Genomic DNA, 18,569 nt, shown 5'->3' with positions numbered 1-18,569 from the left:
ACACAGCTGTATGCTGCGGAATTGTTGAGAACAGAGTGGGCGCCCGTGGGTACTCTGGCCCAGGGCTGAAGGGAAAAGGGAGGGAGGAGAGCATCCGGCTAGTTATGGTGGAGACAAGAGTACTTGTCTTGTTTAGGGGGTGGCTAGCTTGGTTTGGGTTGGCAGGAGCTTAGACTGGAAGCCCAAGGAGGCCTCCTATTGGGAGGTTAGATGCGCCTCTCCTTAGGGGAAGGCTTGCTCCATTGCTCCAGCACAGCAGATCCCAATGAGAAAAGACAGTCCATGGATTAAGGCATTTATTGAAGAGAGAGAGAGAGAGGGAGAGAGTAGGGAAGTAGAGACCGGCCATGGCCACGTGCAAATGGTGGTGGTAAGGGAAGACAGTGAGGGGGGAGCAAAAGGGCAAGAATAAGAACAAGAGAATAAGATAGAGAGGAGGGGCAAACAGCCCCTTTTATAGTGGGCCTGGCCTACCTGGCTGTTGCCAGGTAACTATGGGAAGAGCATGCTTGGCTTTTTCCTGGTAACTGTGGGGGTGGAGTCCGGACCAGGACCTTGGGGCATTGCCTATGAGAGGAGCCAGGGGCCCAGGAGGGGTGGCCGAACACCTTCTGTCCCTTAGGGTCACTGGGGTTCAAGGCCTGTGCTCTACTAGGGACCAGGCTGTCTGTGCACAGCTCACTGCCCCACAAAGGACGAACTGGGTTTACCTGAAAGGGGGGCTGGAAATGAAAAAAAAAAAAAAAAAAAAAAAGATGGGGTAGGTTGAGAGAATGAAGCCAAGACAGGTTCTGATCAAGGCTCCATGTTGAATATTCACTGCGTTTCTATAGGGCAAGCCTACAGACTCCGTCCTTTGTTTCAGCTGGATTATGTTGCAAAGCAAGGTCAGTGGGCAGTCTATTCAAAGTTCCTGTGTGAACTTGCAAACACAACCAAGGCAGGTGACTCCACCAAGGTTGATAAGGTCCACTGTGGCAAGTGCTCAAGGTCTGTTCAGCCTCTCAAGGCTGAGAAGGCCACATGTGTGAGTCAAAAGAAATAATTTCACACTGGGTGTGGAATGCCAAGCCTTTAATGCGTTTCAAAGAGGAAGGCGGCTGGAAGAACTGGAAGTTCAAAGCTGTCTGTGCTATAGCAGATACTGAGCCAACTCAAATAAAAGTAAAAATCAACCAACCACTTCTGAACGAGAGCATCAGAAACTAGGATCGCTGTGAGGAGTCAGAACTGCTTTCTCACTGCTTTGTAAAGAAATAGTACTCAGATAACACCATAAGTAAAACATGGAAAACAACTGGAGGAAAAAGGTAAATGACTGCTAAAGAGATTGAATTGTTTAGGGTGGTAGTTCTAATCCTGTAAATCATGATGCCTTTGAAGACCTCTATGCTCAAAAATATTTACATTATTATTTATAATGGTAGCCAAAGTAACAGTTAGGAAAGAATTAATATGAATATGCTGTAGGAGAGCAAATGAAATGATTAATATGGCTGACTTCATTGTAAAAATATTAACATCTGGGCTGGAGAGACTGCTCGGTGGTTAAAAGTATATGCTGTTCTTGCAGAGAATCCAGGATCAGTTTTTAGCACCCACACATTTTGCAAACAACCATTATGACCAGTTTCAGGTGAGTCAATGCCCTCTTCTGGCCCCCTATGGCCTTGCAACAGGTGGTGTATATGCATGCAAATAAAACACTGATATACATACACACATAAAATAAAAATAATTACTTCAAAAAAAAAGGGAAAAGAAAAGAAAGTAAGAGCTGGATTGCTGGATCCTGTTGTAGTTTTATTTTTCAATTTTTGAGGAACTCCCATGCTGTTTTTGATAACGTCTGCACCACTTAACAGCATAACTAGCTGTGTACAAAATAAAATTCCTTTTCCACATTTTCTTCAACACTTTTTATCTTTCATGTTTCCATGTCATCTGTGCTTGATTCATGGTGGAAAGTGTATGGACCCATTGCCTCTTCCCCTTCCACTTTGGAATATCTGTGATGGGTCAAGCCAAACACACTCCTGTCATTCAGTACTACTAATGACATTTAGTGTTGTATTGAGCTTATATTTCTTCAGCAATTTATTTTTATCATACACACCATTAGCACTGATGCACCTAGTTGCTGTAAAGCTATGCAGGAGGAATAGTACCATCTTGATTTCTGCACTGCAGGTGTTATCTCAGAGGATTAAAAAAAAATAGTGTCATGTTGTCACTTGCCTAAAGTCAGGGTGTTCCACTTGACTCTGTACAATCCTTTGACAGTGCCCAGGCAGCGTTCCTTTCGTTGCCTTTAAGGAGGAACAGGTTCACGAGAGAAAGAGGATGACCGCATGAGGCTGCATAGCACTTACTTGGTTGAATAACACACAAGAAACTGCCCCTGTGACCCACTGTTCTTTCTAGAGAACCCTTTTCCTGTTATTTCATGATAAGAAACAACTACCACAGAGATAAAAAAGGAAACCCAGCAGTCTAAATATTTATATGTTGATGACTGCCAGTTTATGATATCCACTGGTAAGTTTAAAGGCATAATTTCTGTAGAAGACCCTATGCTAGAGTGGCTACTGTAAATTTGAATGTGATGGAGCAATAACTTCTAAAAGCCAAATCTTACTGTCCCTTGTTGTGTGAGTTGTGTGTGTGAATGTAAGCATGTGTGTGTGAGTATACGTATGTGAGTATGTATGTATGTGTGTATGGTATAGTGTGTGTGGGTGGGTCTGTATGTGTGTGAGTATAAGTATGTGAGTATGTATTATGTGTGTATGGTATAGTGTGTGTGCATGTATGTGTGTGTGTGTGTTTGTGTGTATGTGTGTGAGTATGTGTGTATGTGTGTTTATGTATATGTGATTTGTGTGTGTTCAGATTTCTTTCCCTTTTCTTAATTCTGAAAAGTCATATTGCTAGAGTCCACTTCCTTTTACTTTTATCCACAGGGAAGTCATAATCCTCTCTTTAAATAGCAGCTTGTTACCATGGAAATAATTCTAATACCCCTGAATCAATATTTTGATTTTGCTGACATTTCAGGTAAAAAAAAAAAAGGCAGGCTAAGATGTATAAAAGTCACATTTTTCTTTTTCTGTTATAATGTTGACAGCTTGGAGTTGGTAAAGAAATCATGAGCTCTATAATAAACTCCAGTTAGCTCCTGATTATAAAGAACTGAAGGTTCATAAAAGATCAATCTACATATTTAAATAATTATGGATTTGAGTGTGGATATATGTGTACAGGCACTGGGACTCAAGAGTTCTCCTTCCATCTCTGAACTGGGCCCTGATTCAGCCCAGCCATTATTATTTTAATAACTTTCTAGAAAACAGTTCGCTGTGTATGGCTTTGCAATCGTCCCTTTCTTATGAGTTCCAAAGAGAAAGGTAAATTTGCATAGAAAACGCCGTTCTGCATTTTATTGGATTGCATCCATCATGCAGTCTATGCAAGATCCTTGTACATCCACACAGCTGAGGGCTTCCTGGTCTATCCTGAGAGTTCCTTTCTAAAGACAAATGTTGAATTTGGGCCTGACAGTCCATAAGTCTTAGAACCCATCAAGTAATTTTTACATCTAAGTCCTTGCTACAATACCTGAGTTACTTTTCATGTCTGCCTTAAAAAAACAAATAAAAAATAATATTGAAGGACTATTTTCTGTTTGATAACTAGTTCTGAGGAAACTTTGATGCTTAGTTGGTGACAAGACCTGAGAAAAGAATGGCTTTCAGGAATTGGCCACTCAACGAATTGCAAGGGAATGGAGGTCTGTTCCATTTCTAAGTGGTTGACAACTATCCAGGTGTTGCTTCTGAGAGCAGGTGATCCTGACTGTGGCCCTAGTTTCAGTCTATGCATTCCACTTTTCTTTCCTCATAGCAGGGATGCTTTATATATGTATATTGTACATTCCTTCTAAGAGCTGGCTGCATGGTATGACCTGTGGCTCAACCTTTACCATCTCTGTAGCTTGAGTTCTCTTAGAACTTTCTATGTAGCCCAGGCTTATCTTGAACTCAGCTTTTTTCCATCTGTCTCCAAAATGCTATTCATACAGGATGCCCTACTATGTCCACTCTGGATTGCTTTCAGGCCTCACCTCTCAAAGAGTCATGTCCTGATTCTATAATTTTCTTTGGCAAACAACCTGGTCTAATTTATTGTGTTGGTCTGGCAGTAGAAAGAGAAGAAGGTTGACTTTTGGACACAGGAACCAGGCAGAATAAAGAGAAATGGAAGATGTCATGTTTAAATAGTTGAGAAGACTTAAGAACAATGTTTAAATTCCTGTCACTCTGCCTATAGTCATAAGAAAAGTGAACTAAACATCTGGTTTTTTTTGTTTGTTTGTTTGGTTGGTTGTTTGGTTGGCTGTTTGGTTGGTTGGTTGGTTTTTCGAGACAGGGTTTCTCTGTATAGCCCTGGCTATCCTGGAACTCATTTTGTAGACCAGGCTGGCCTCGAACTCAGAAATCTGCCTGCCTCTGCCTCTCGAGTGCTGGGGTTAAAGGTGTGCGCCACCACACCCAGCCATCTGTTGTTTTTAAAAGCATAAATGTGAAGTGCCACAAGGCTCAGGACACACTTCTAACCCAGAATCATAAGAAGAGCTCCAAATTCTAATGAATGCAAGAAGGTAAACAGAAATGAATTTAAACACAGATACACACACACACACACACACACACACACACACACACAAATGCACACAGGTACATCAAATACCTGCTATCAGATTCTTCCCTGTAGCTAATCAAATTGGAAGCTCATTGAGGTTGACCAATAAGATGGGCAATTAGGAAATCCTTGGGATGAAAATTTCTCTCTGTAAAAATAGTGTTTCTTTGAAATTGGATGCCATGGAAATGAGTCACAATAAAAACAATGACAATGTAAGACTGAAACTGCAATAAGCAGGCTGGGCTGTGATCTCAAGCTTTCACACTTGTATGCACACATGGTATGTTTTTGCTTATGTATTTACGTGTGTATATATATATATATATATATATATATATATATATATATATATGCACATTCACACAGACATCTAGGTGTGGACAAACAGTATTAAAGAAAAAAAATGTTCTTTGAAACAGAAGGAATTGTTCTCTTTCCAGGTATTTAGACGCATTGCTTAACAATTCACTGAGACTATCTCTGGGCAGCAGCGATAAGAAGAAAGAAGTGAGATGGGTGAAGGGGGGTTAGCCTGTCTGTGGTCCACAGGCATCTTGTCTCTCACTCTGCATGTGCACTGGGCAAAGAATCAGACCAGTACCTTCACGAGGAACTAGAAATCTCAACTGGCAAAGAATTAGCAATTGAGAAAAAGAGGTTTCTTCTTCCTGCAAACAGATCTGAAATGTGATCCCTGGGGCTCAGGGCAGAGCAGAAAAAAGACCAAAGGGCTTGGTAGAATTCTGCTGTAGACTCTCCACTGGCCACTGGCAGAACTCGGGTCCTTGTAAGATGCCTCACTGCTGACGCAAATATTCGATTGGCTTGAAGCAAGGGACATAAAGCCATGTCACTCAACAGCCCAAGCGCTGAAAACTTAAGTTCAGTGTGATGTTATTTGGGAAGAGGTTTCTTTTGGACAGAATCTTCTTAGATAAGATTACTTAGCCTCCTTACCCTCCCATCACATACAAAGAGAGAATATCAGAAAACAAGATTCCAAAACCTTGAGGAGAGCTTAATTTGAAGATCACACTGGCTCCTGGAGCTTATCAACAGAGCTGGAAAAATGAATTCCCACTCTTTATAAACTAGTCTGTCAATGGCCATTTGTTATAACAGCCTGAACTGGGGAACAGCTGTGTCAAAGCTCACGTACCCCTTAACTACAATTCGAAGGACTTTTGGAAAAAGCTCAGGTAAGCTATGGGCTTCTTTATTCAAGAAGATCTAAAGGGTTTGTGAGATATAAGACTAATGTGATCAAATTTATATTTATAACTCCAAAGTAGCTATGTTTGATTTATGTATCTTTTAGATGAGAGGGAAAAAAGTCACAAAGGAAGAAATCAGACTTATGAAGCTAGGACTGAAATATTTAGCTGGTTCAAAAACACAAGGAATGAAATAATGTCAAATGTGGTTTCTAAAGGGTATGATCATAAATTTTCTTCATATATTTTCCACATTAAAATATCCCCCAGAATATCTAATGATCACCCAAAATATGTCTTCCTATATAAATAGGAATTTAATACAAATAAGAAATATAAATAGTAGATCTATTTCTAGCCAAAAATAAGTTTTGAATGAGTCAAAGCCTTAAAGGGGCTATAAAGTTTATACATTGCCTTGCCTGGTTTTGTTTTGTACTGAAGACTGGATTTAGGGTCCCACACATACTCCTGAAAGCATTGTGTTGCCATACTATATCATCTGCCTTGTCTGGATTTCCTGATTGTGCATATTAATAAGATTGGTCATTATTTAACAACACACTACAATGCCTCCTACCCTTGATGTTTCGTTCCTGGGACCCAGGGGAAGGAAACAGGTGTCCTGAAGTTGAAGCCCTTGGAGGTGAGTGGGAAGCAGGAACGGTGAATTTACCTTCTGCTCTCTCCAGAGGTCTTCCACTCTTACTGGCTGCAGTGCTGTTGACTGTCTCAGATGAGGTGCTAAGCTTAGTGCTGGGGTCTCTCTTGGGCTTTGGAGGTGGTTGTCTTCGTGATCCACAGCTGCTGTCATCTTCAGTGCCCCCTACAGAGTGCAGGGACTGAGATCTCACAGTGAAGCCACTGGAGCAGGGATGTGGGAGTCTGTCCTGAGGTGCAGGCATCGTCATGAACCCCATGCGGAAATGCTTGCCCGCGTAACTGGCGTCCTGGCCTCGCCCTACTTCTCCTCCTATGCTGTAAGACAAAGCAAAGACCACTTGTGAGAAAAGCAGCCAGGATATAAGAGAAATCACAGATACCACCAGCTGTTCTTGAAAGGTGAAAATTCTCACTGGTGAAGAAGTACATCATTTTACAAGGGGTTGACATCCAGACCAGTCTTAAGTGGCATGAAAACAGTCTAGAGATTTAAGTCAAATTCTGAAAGTAAAACCAAAACAATTTGATTAGAATCAGAAAGCTCAGAAAGTGTAACATGTGTCTGCAGGCATCTTTATCTCCAGATGAACTTAGTATCCTAAGGAAGAAATCCTGTATAACAGATTGTCTTCAGCCAGCCACTCAGTTTGTTTGAAGAACATTGAGGCAAATCTTGTCTCATGACCTGGAAAGTACAAGAATTTGATGATTCCACCCCCTAGACCAGCTCTTGATAACTGGGACTGCAGTTTTCATGGAAACCAGCCCTACTTTGCTTGTTTGCAGTGTTGAGGGAAACCACAGAAGCAATGTCAGAAAAGGTTCTGTTAATAAGCACTAGAAGGAGAAGGAAAGAGTCAAAAGCTGGGGATGGGCAAAATCCAGAAGGCAGGAAGAGGAAAGAAGGAGGGAGAGAAGGAGGGAGGGAGGGAGGGAGGGAGGGAGGGAGGGAGGGAGGGAGGGAGGGAGGGAGGGAGGGAGGGAGGGAGGGAGGGACAAAGGAAGACAGGGCAGAAGAAGAGAGTGACTAGGACTGAAACCTGGAGAGAGAGAGAGAGAGAGACAGAGACAGAGAGAGAGACAGAGACAGAGACAGACACACAGAGACAGACAGAGAGATAGAAACAGAGAGACAGAGACACACAGAGAGACGGAGAGAGACATGGAGATAGAAAAAGCAGGAAGACAGGAGGAAGGGGTATGTGAAGTAAGAAAGGAAGGAGAAAGGAAGAAGAAATGGAAAAGTTAAGCAGGAAGACAGGAAGAGAAAGGAGGGAACAGCTGTAGTAGAAGAAGTGGGGAGAAACACGTGTCAAACTAATGACTCAATTGTCTGTCACTTTGTTTTGTAGAAACATTCCCAATCCATGATGTTTCAAAGATGCTGCGATAAAATAGCAACCCCCACCTTACACAGTAGAAGCATTTAAGGAAGTGTAAACATTACCTGACACTGATAGGACTCTACTTTCTAAGTACTGAGGTTGTAAAAACAATCTAGATTTAATATTTTTTACGTTTCACATGGGAAAATATTTAGGTCTCACATGGGAAGATTTAGAAGGAGGTAACCCTCTCAGTTTGAAGTTCAGGTCATCACAGAGGAAATATTTCTTGGGGTGTTTCTCTTACTGTACGTAATGGTGACTCTTCAGGAAGAAAACATCATGAATACATATGTGACCTGTTAGAAATAGATTTTACCATAGAACTATCAAGGTCATTCACTAGAAGGAAAATCTAATAGAAAAATCATGTATAGAATATTTGACTTTAACTGAAATGTGGCAATCATAAAAAGAAACTCAGAGTATATGAATTTTGTAAGCTTCTTGAGGCTGCCTTTCTAGTATATAGATTTACTTAAAAGTATCAAATGTTGATTTTATCTTAATTCCCATAAGTAATGCAATTCAAAGAAAGATTTTTTTATTCAATTTGTGTCTTTCATACCATTATGGAATTCATCATAACTGTAAAATATCTGGGCAGGGAATGGTATCTCACTCACTAGTCACTAGATGAGGCCCTAGGTTTAATTTCCAACACCAATATATAAACAAATGAATGAATAAATCAATGACTAAATAAATAAATCAGTTCAGAAAACCAAAATCTAAACAGATCAATAATGGGAAAGGAAATTTTTTCCTTCTCCAAAATGAAAATTACACGTCTATTGTGGGAAAAGCCAGAAGAACCAACAGGTTTAGTCTAGCATATACTCACAAAATAAGTTGTTACTCCAACACAATTTTTGTGTATGTCATGTACGTACACTTAACATTTTGTGTACATGTTAATGTCTAGACACTACCCATGGCTTCTTAGTAACATGGGTGGCGGTGGTAAAGCTGGGCAATGGGCATGCAAATGCTCACATGACCTCAGCATGTTGCTCAGCTAAGTGACTTTCCATCTAGAAACAGGAAGCATCCTGTTTAATGTTTCTGTGCATTTTAATTTCTGTATTTGTTTCAAGAACATCAATCAAGACACAGATGAGAAGGTTGCACAAAGTGTTTTGTGGAGACATCATTAAAAATGACTAGGAAAAATGGGCTTAGTGGTTGAGGGGGAGTCTTGACAGGAAGGGAAGATTCCAGTCTGTGATGCTATGGCTTTGATGTTTTCCATTAGAAGATGAGATATTTGATTTCATCTAACTTTGCCTTAAATTATTTTTCATCTGCATGTCTCTTCCTCATTTCCGTTGTGTCGCTGAACAAAAGCTGCTTTAAAGATTTATTTAGACAGCTGCCTCTTTGCCAGGAACATGCTCACCTAGGGAGATCTATGCATGTGGTAATGCACACAGGCATTTATGAGGGTTACTTGAAATAATTGTATCAGCAATTTATCTGTTACCTTTGACCCAAATAGAGCTTGCACCTCTACCCAGACAGATAATTAGCTTGGCTGCTTCATGTCAAGATTATCTATTTATCAGCACAAAACAATTTCATGTAGTGCTGCTTCTTTTCCTCGTAGTAACGCCTCTTCCAAGTGAAATACAATGCACGCTCAAAACAATAGCAGGTATAGGTGCAAGCTGAGTTTGACCTGACAGTAAGTACATAATAAAAATGTGGCTGAGAATGAGCTACATATGCACAGGTATTTGTTCAAGTCACAGCTAAGGACAAGCAGTAAGACAATGGCACAACTAATTGCAAAAGAATTGCATGCTGATTGATAATCATGGAGTGAAGGATATTGTCAGCTTCTGAATCTGATGAATGTTTATGGATTTTTAATAAAATACATTAATTGGAAAATATCCCATCCCAGTGTAAAGACATTGCATCATACCTGTTGCATTAGTGTCTGTAAATATGACCTCTGGGTTGGTGCCTTCAGATCAGCATCTTGGGTTTCTAATGTTATCTATCCAGAACCCTAGAGAGGAGGTTGCCATCAATCAAAAATTGGCTGTTATGAAGAGTTGCAAGAAACAAATGCCAGGCAAAATGACATAGATTGATCAGGCAGATCTTTTCAGGTTATTGTAAAGTAGCAATGGTTCATTAGCTTTAGTACTAACTACATATACGTTCATGTGTGTTTGATCTCACACGCTGTCTTCATTCTACAGTCAGCTGCAGTGGGTTATAGTGTTCTTCTGACATGAAAGAGTGGCCATGACTAAAACCACAGTGACCCATAAGACTGTTGTTCATGTGAGGTGTGTAAGTTTTCATTTACAGTCTGTTAATTACAACAAGGGATATTTTGTAACAAGAAGGTATTGCAAGTGATACTACAGTACGTGGGTGTGTTTGTATATTTGTATGCTTGTATATTCTTGGCCCAGGAAGTGGCACTATTAGGAGGTGTGGCCCTGATGGAGTAGGTGTGTCACTGTGGGTGTGGGCTTTAAGACTCTACTCCTAGCTGCCTGGAAGTCAGTATTCTAATAGCAGCCTTCAGATAAATGTAGAACTCTCAGCTTTGCCTGCACCATGCCTGCCTAGATGCCACCGTACTCCCACCTTGATGATAATGGACTGAACTTCTGAACCTGTAAGCCAACCTCAATTAAATGTTGTACTTTTTAAGACTTACCTTGGTCATGGTATCTGTTCACAGTAGTAAAACCCTAACTCAGACTGTGGGTATATATGCCCCTCTTATATGTAGAGGATTAAATAGCTCATATGACAGTGACAGTGGTATGTGTTTGACATCCCACTTGATTAGAAACTTTAACAATTATGGATGTTAGTTGAAAGTCTTTGAGTTTCCAATTTCTTGTTGGTTGACTGGTTGTGTTCTCAAAAGCACATATATATTAGAAATGCAAGCCCCAATTCAAATGTGTTGGAAAGTATAGCTAAATGGTAGGTATTTCATCAGGAAGTCTATTGAAAGGATTTCCAATGATTGTAAAGGGCTGAAGGTTTTCAGTTTAGCATCATGTGTTCTTTCTTCTGTGAGGCCTTAGACCAAATTATAATGAAGACAGAAAGCTCTCACAATATGCAGTCCTTTCATCTTGGGCTTCGCAGTCTTTTCAGCAGTAAACTGATTGGTGTGAGCTCCAGATTTAGGGGGAGCTTGCATCTCAAAAAAAAAGAAAGAAAAGAAAAGAAAAGAAAAGAAAAGAAAAGAAAAGAAAAGAAAAGAAAAGAAAAGAGGAAAGAAGGAAGGGAGGGAGGGAGGGATAAAAAAAGAAAGAAAGAAAGAAAGAAAGAAAGAAAGAAAGAAAGAAAGAAAGAAAGAAAAAGAAAGAAAGGCAGATGCAGAGTAGCAGAGGAAAAGACCTGATGTTGACATCTGCATCACACAGATTCAAGCATGAATGGCTCTGCATACATATATTATTGCACACAAATAAATAAAATGAGAAGCATTCTCTTAGTCGATAATACTGCTGACCTTGATTGTCAGGAACATATAGGATGGCTTTTCTGATTAAACAGAGAAAAATATATATGGAAGTGGGTGAGAGACAGTTTGGGGTGTTTCTTGGAGCTTTGATTGTGAGCCTTAGCCTTTAATAGCTGAACTCCTTCTCCAGCCCTTTTGGGTGTCTCTTGATGTTCCCTTGCTCATTTGTGAAGTTGAGAGGTCACATACATCAACCTTGGCTCAAAGAGGTTACAGTCACAGAATGTTCCAAATTCTCATGAAGGAAACTAATCTTGTGACCACCATGGCCAGCAAATGAGTACACAATGGTCTAGTTAATTAATGACAATGCAAGAGGGGTATGCTAAATATACATTGCAGCCTCTACACAAGTTGCAGTTATAGTGACCATAATTTACTGCATTGCCTGCATCCTTCTCAATTTTCCCTTAGGATGAGACAGATGGGAACCAGCAAAGTATTGGGGGAGGGGGAGGTCACTTCAACTCCATCTTGGGGACAATATGTGTGTATCTCAGATATGGTTCAAGAGAAAATCTCAGAGGTGAGCAGCTCACTCCAGCATTCAGCTATAATCTTCAGCCTTCTAGGAAAGCCTCTAGCCAATGTGATGGACATGTGAGCTGTGAGAGTTTCCTCCTGGTCCATTTGGGGCATCTTTGTCTCTGGGTTCCCATAGCTACAGAATAGTCTCAGGCTCTTCCTGTCTAGTTGTCTCTCCTACCCATTCTTCTTTTGTAGACAACGTAACTGCACCAAGGCTGAGCTTGTCTCTCTACCTCTGTATCTCCTTACTTTCAGTCTCTCTCAGGAAGGCTCCACAGTAAAACCCAGTTTCTTCTTCCTTGGAGACCCTAACCTGACATATGACATTCCATAGCCAAAAGTTCTTTAGACCAGAAGGCTTACAAAATTAACATATTAGAAAAAAACATTTGGGAAAGAAGAGGGCTGGGAACAACTCTGGCCTCACTAAATCAAATCAATGATGCAGGCACAGAGACACTCCAGAGTGTCTGAAGGTGATCTATTGCTTGTTATAAAAATTAAAAAGAAATACTTATTTATTTATTTATTTGTTTATTTACCTTTTGCTGTACTAAGGGGGAAATGTAAGGCTTTACACATACCATGTCAGCAGTCTACTAATAAGTAGGAACTCCAACCCTCATTATGATACTAATGTACACATTCCTGGGTGGAGTTTTAAGATGCTAATGATACATGTGGCAAGGATGTTAAATGTAGAGGCACAGGAAACAACAAGTGCAGAAAAGTCCACACCAGACAGATGAGCCCCCAAAGCCTTCAGAGTGCAGCCCAAGAGTCCTGGCTTTTGTACAGAATTGTCATTAGATCCAGGAGTTTCTTTCTGTGCAGAACCTCTTCCTTCTTGGAAGTGTATCTTTGTATAATAACCTGCTTCAGATGCAACTGTGTGACTGGGTTTAGTTTCTTGCTTGGGGACACAAGAACCTGGGAACCCTTTGAGTGATCCACTGAATTCTAATGTCCACTATTGGTGATGTAACCCATAAGACTCAGAAACCAAACTAGTCACAATGAGAAAGCATAAAAACAAATGTGAGGCACAGAAAGAAGAAATGCTCTTGTAAATAGGTCACTCCCCTGTTTCAGACTCAACATATATGTGACAGTGGGAGAGTGAGAAACCAGTTCTACTGTAGGACTCCTTGGCTCAGAGTGAAAGCTACGTGGGCTGAAGAAAAAAACCATTTGCAATAAGACTCCAGCACTCAAGATAGACTAAGCCTGACACATCTTATGTTATAAAAATAAAAACAAGTTTCATAATCGTGAATTGAAACAGGTCTGCTGCTTCTCACACAGTGGAAGTAAGATCAAGTTGTCTTTAGTCAGTCTGACTGCCATAAAACACAGAGAATAAAGTGTAGCTTAAATTGAAGGGTAATGGATTAGTCTATAAATAGTGGGTCACATACTTTTAAACTTCTATCCGTGGCAGTTAATCTTAGTTGCCAACATAACAGGACTTAAACAAATCTCTGAGCATGCTTCTGACGGAGTTTCTTGACTATGCTGGTTGAAGTGGAAAGACCCACCCTAACATGTGACCAGCAGTATTGCTTGAGATGGAATTCTGGAAAGAATGAAAAGGAGACAGAGATGGACAGTAGCATTCAAATATCTGCTCTATTACCAGAGGCACACGGTGACCAGCTTCCCCATGCTACTCCACTGTGGCCATAGCATTCCCTCAATGATGCACTGTACCTAGAACTATGAACTCAAAAAACCCCTTACTTCCTCAAGCTGCCAAGTATTTTCTTACAGTAATAAGATTAAATGATTAACACATGCAAAGAAGAAGATATTGTCTAGTGCACAGGCCTGAACATTTGAGCAATATACATACATGCATACATACATACATACATACATACACGTACATATCACACACACTGTGTGGTATGCATGTGTTATATATGTATATGTGTAAGAGATATATCCAAGATATCTCTTAGTAGCAGTATCTTTAGGTTCTGAATTTTTACAGCTTCTTAAATTTATTAAATACTATATTGGTCCCATAAACTGGTTGCCTATACCTGAGTGCACCTCTAAAGTGCCTGTAGCATAAATCTATATCTATACTCTTAGCTTTAAAGCATTTCCTTTTAAGTTTTGTCCTATTGAATTCTCTTAAGAAGATCACCACTTCACTGGTGAGTCCACATATGTAAAGCACAGCATATGGTGCCACAGAACCCCCGCCCTCCCAAAAAACCTCTTCATGCAAAGGAAATCAAAACAAAATCTTATATTTAACTGTAAGTACCAAGACATCTTAGAGCAAATAGAGGCCTTCTGTTCTGAACACTCTCAAAGGCTTGCTTCATTTTCTCAAAGCACTGTGATTATGATTGAAGAAGAAAATTGAGAAATAGGAACGTTGAAAGAGTTCTGATCTCCAGGATGCTCATCCTCTGCCTATCCTCATTGGTGTTTTTGAGAACGGCTGATTTTCAGATAGAAACAAACAAACTCTTGGGAAAAGTGTGTTCCTGGGATCAGATGCCAACTTTAAATGTGACAGGGGTATATGACTCCTATGCATAATTTCGAAGCAAGCATACCAGTATTTTGTAATAAAGGCATACTTGGTAACAACTGATAAAAGACAAAAAGAAAACAGAATTTCACTTTCTGTGCACATACACACATGCATCTTTTTAAAAGTCTGTCTAGAGAAGCAGTAAAACAGAAGAAGGGATAAAGTAAGGTCTTTGCTTACTTTAGTAGATACTTTCAGCTGTGATTCGGCACAGTGAGGCTCAGAAATCCATTTCCAGTACTGATTCTGAATCTAGTGTATTTCTACTTTTGCAAACACCTGAGGCACTGGAACATTCTTTTCTATTTGCTTATCTGGTAACAGAGCTGGGGCATTTCCAACCACAAAGTAAATGAACACATTTGAAGAAAAAGGAGCAACAATTCTATAAACAACAGTGAAGTTTGCTTGTGAGCAAGTCATTGCTCTGGTGAACCCTGGGTTCTTTCACATTGGTATTTCACTGTGAATGAATCATGAATGCCAAGGTACAAACACTCTGACTTAATTCAGGAAAAGATGCCTATTGAGTTGGTATTTGATGTCCTCTTCTTTGTACCTTTTCCCTCTATGCACAAGAGTACATGCTGACCCCTGCCTCATTCTGAGACACTGCCAAGCCCTCTCTAATAGGATACTCCTGCTCAAAAGCAGAGCCTCTTCCTGTTATGAGGCACAGCTACACTTGTCTGTGTTTAGGAGAACTGGGCATGGAAAAAAGCCATGAGGCTAATACATCACATATAGGCTAAGGTAATGCCTCAAATCGAAAGTCAGAAACAGGTATGGTTTCTCATGTCTGCCTTAACGTTTGGCAGCTGATAACTGTAAAATAACATTTCCATACTGGGTACAGGCAGTCAGGACCAGTGAACGCAGTAGCTGTTCCTAATCATCCATCTTCAGCTGTGTGTTATCTTTTATAACCACAGCTGTCTTACTCTCTTTTCCTGTTGTCATAATACAATACTTTCACGAAAGCAAGTTCAGGGAAAAGGGGTTTATTCTGGCTCACAACTCAAGTTAAGGTCCACAGAGGTGGAGAAGTTAAGATAGTAGGAGCTTGAAGCTCAGATCCATAATCAGGAAACTGAAAAAAAATGAATCCATATTCAGCATCCCCACAGGGAATGGCTAGACTACAATGAGTGCATCTCCTTCCCCTGCAACACACACAGTCAATAAAATATGCACAACACCAAAGGCATCCCTAGAAACTACCTCCTAGGTGACTCTAGATCTCATAAAGTTCAAAATTACAGTTCACCATCATGCAAGTAAATGCTTGCTCAATGAAGGGAAAACAAAGAAAGGAAGTCTACCTAGGAAATAGTCAAGTTGTGGGCTTCTAGAGTGAACATACACCATTTCTCTTCAGCATTAGTATTCCCTCCTAAACAGGTTGATAGCAGAGCTTCTAGTCACCATGACCCGCAAATGCTTCATCTTGGGCAGATCATGGTGACCCCCAAGCACTGTGTTAGGAATTGTGGCCTTTCTTTTGAAAATGGGGGATATTAATGGGATACCATGTTACAGAATTCTGCAGACCCTGGATCTAACTATGCTGGAAGCTAGATCAAGTCCAAGATGCTTCAGGCATGTCAACCACTAAATTTTATTTATTTATTTTTTTAGAGCAATAATGTTGAAGTATTGCAACACCTGTGTTGCAGGGAGTCCTAACTGAACCAAGATGATATTTTCCAGACAGTTGTAACTAAGGAAACAAGGCTGATAATTTGACAGGAAAGGCAACTGGTGTAAGCATGATACAATGCAAAAAAACAACACTGAATAGAAAACTAGTGTATTGCTACATCCTTCTTATTTTAATACTATGCCTTGAAATAATTAACTGTCTGGAGATATATATATCACAATCTTTTCTGATGTGGAAACATAGCCCCTGTAAAATTAAGCTGTGTTCATATTTTCTTCCAAATTATTCACACACCATTACCCATAATGTCATCCCTGAGCCCCACTTGCTCATTCAAAGCCACCATCCATGGTTTTCCTGCCTTGGGCTGAAACATTCATTTTCAGCACTTCATATCCTCTATGATATCTGTTTTCTGCTATTTTGCTTCTAGTATCTTCACTCTCCAATGTTCTTTTCCAGACATCAATTTCCTGTGTCTGTCTGTCTATTGATGCTTCTTGGAAGCTTACACCAGGTGTTTAAATGTGGCTTTTATATACCGTTTCATTCACTGTTGTAATAAACTATTACAGAAAAGATAAGATAAATTAAGGAAAGAGAAAAACAGAAAATTGCTCCAAAGACAGGAAATTATTTCCATTAGTTCCACATGTTGTATTTAAAAGTATTGAGTATCAAATTTCCTTCTCTTGATGGAATGTTTCAACTATATCCAAAAATCTTTTACCATAAAAAATAAGAAACATGAAATTACCTGTCTATTTAATGATTATCTAAATTTAGGTAAGAGAAAAATATTTCTCACTTCTCAATTATAATTATCTATATAATGGTCAAGCACTTATCCAGGGTATTATAATAAATTTAAACAGCATAAGTCATTTATAGAGTACCTCCCTGGGTGGCTGATAATAGGTGCTTAGAGAATGAGTGTCTTGTCCCATTTCATCTCCTCAAACAGATCATGCGAATGCCAACCTTCAGACTGCAGGCATTTGGAAGTGCTGTTTGGGAGACAAATAGGCCAGAGGAGCAGAGATCTCTTATGTATTGGTGTACTTATTAAAGAGAACTGAACAGGTATCCCTCATTGCTTCTGCCACGTGGATACATAGTACTATTTGACGCTCTGTGATCCAGGAAGCAGGTCATCTATAGACCAGGAAGCAGGACCTCTCTGAGGTCCAGGAAGCTCCTGGTACACACTGAATTTACTAGGAGAATGATGTTGGGTTTCCCAGCCTTCAGCACTGTGCAAAATAAACCTGTTTATAAGACACTGGATCCCGGCATTCTGTTTTTCCCGCTCCCCTATTTCCACCCTCCTCTCTCTTATTAGTTTAGGTAGAATTAGAGTCTATGCATATATTACATAACTCTGTAAAATCTCCTTTCATTCATTCTAAATTTCTAGAGTCAGGCTTGTGATATGGTTCTTATTAAGACCCAAACAAATTCTACCCTCTTTAAGATGTATTAAGGCCTGAACAAATTCCATCATCTTTAGGATTTACTTAAAACATGACAAGTGCTTTTAAGATTAACATATGTAATTATCTATGGTACTTTAGACTCTAAAATTAAAATATTACTTATTTAAATACACAAATAAGATCTCCATGCTCCTTCAAGTGCTCTGGCTTGGAGAAGGGAAGGTACGTGGAAAATAAGTCATGAGTGCCCCGATTCAGTTTAAATGTCATCTATACAATTTCACACTGTGGGAGACCTTTTTCAACAGTTCAACCCAAGATTAGGATTTTCTGGAACGTGTTATTATATTTGTGTCATGAAAACTAACATAAACTTTGAATATAGTTGGAGAATCTGTCAAGTTTCTAGAACTGAGCCTAGCTAGCCTTTTACTTTTCTTTTCTTTTTTTTTTCCCTGTCACTCTAGAAGTAGAAACTAGAAAGAGGATGTTAATATAATGACCTTGAACTTCCTCTGTGGAAGGGACTAAATAAAGGCTATTTGAAGTACTAACATAACTGGTTAGGTTGCCGGGCGTGGTGGCTCACACCTTTAATCCCAGCACTCAGGAGGCAGAGGCAGAGGTAGGTGGATTTCTGAGCCAGCCTGGTCTACAGAGTGAGCTCCAGGACAGCCAGGGCTACACAGAGAAAGAAAAACCCTGTCTCGAAAAACCAAAATAAATAAATAAATAAATAAATAAATAAATAAATAAATAAATAAATAAATAATTGGTTAGGCTTTCTAGAGTGTAATTCTTTGGTTTATTTGTTTTGCTTTGGTTTTTGTTTTGTTTTGTTTTATTCTGTTTTTGTTTTGTTTTGTTTTGTTTTGTTTTGTTTTGTTTTGTTCTTTGAGATAGGGTTTCTCAATGTAGCC

At 39.7% G+C, this 18,569-nt stretch overlaps 1 protein-coding gene across 6 annotated transcripts in view; it reads right to left on the bottom strand.

Annotated features, from left to right (window-relative positions):
* Positions 1-18,569, bottom strand: part of Nyap2 (neuronal tyrosine-phosphorylated phosphoinositide-3-kinase adaptor 2) — a 305,966-nt gene that overhangs the window by 178,871 nt on the left and 108,526 nt on the right. For 4 of the 6 annotated variants that reach the window (XM_085838695.1, XM_029483159.2, XM_085838711.1 and 1 more), the window contains one exon: positions 6,499-6,896. In XM_085838695.1, the coding sequence (XP_085694821.1) occupies positions 6,499-6,896 (398 nt within the window). Of the gene's footprint in view, positions 1-6,498; positions 6,897-9,893; positions 9,981-18,569 lie in introns of all 6 variants that reach the window. The other 2 variants (XM_085838718.1, XM_021172656.3) reach the window with 2 other exon arrangements.

Source organism: Mus caroli, unplaced genomic scaffold (genome assembly GCF_978045245.1).
Source record: "Mus caroli unplaced genomic scaffold, Mus_caroli_1 scaffold_1, whole genome shotgun sequence".
Classification (NCBI taxonomy): domain Eukaryota; kingdom Metazoa; phylum Chordata; class Mammalia; order Rodentia; family Muridae; genus Mus; species Mus caroli.
The sequence above is the reverse complement of the archived record's forward strand: the minus strand, read 5'-3'. Positions and strand labels throughout refer to the sequence as shown.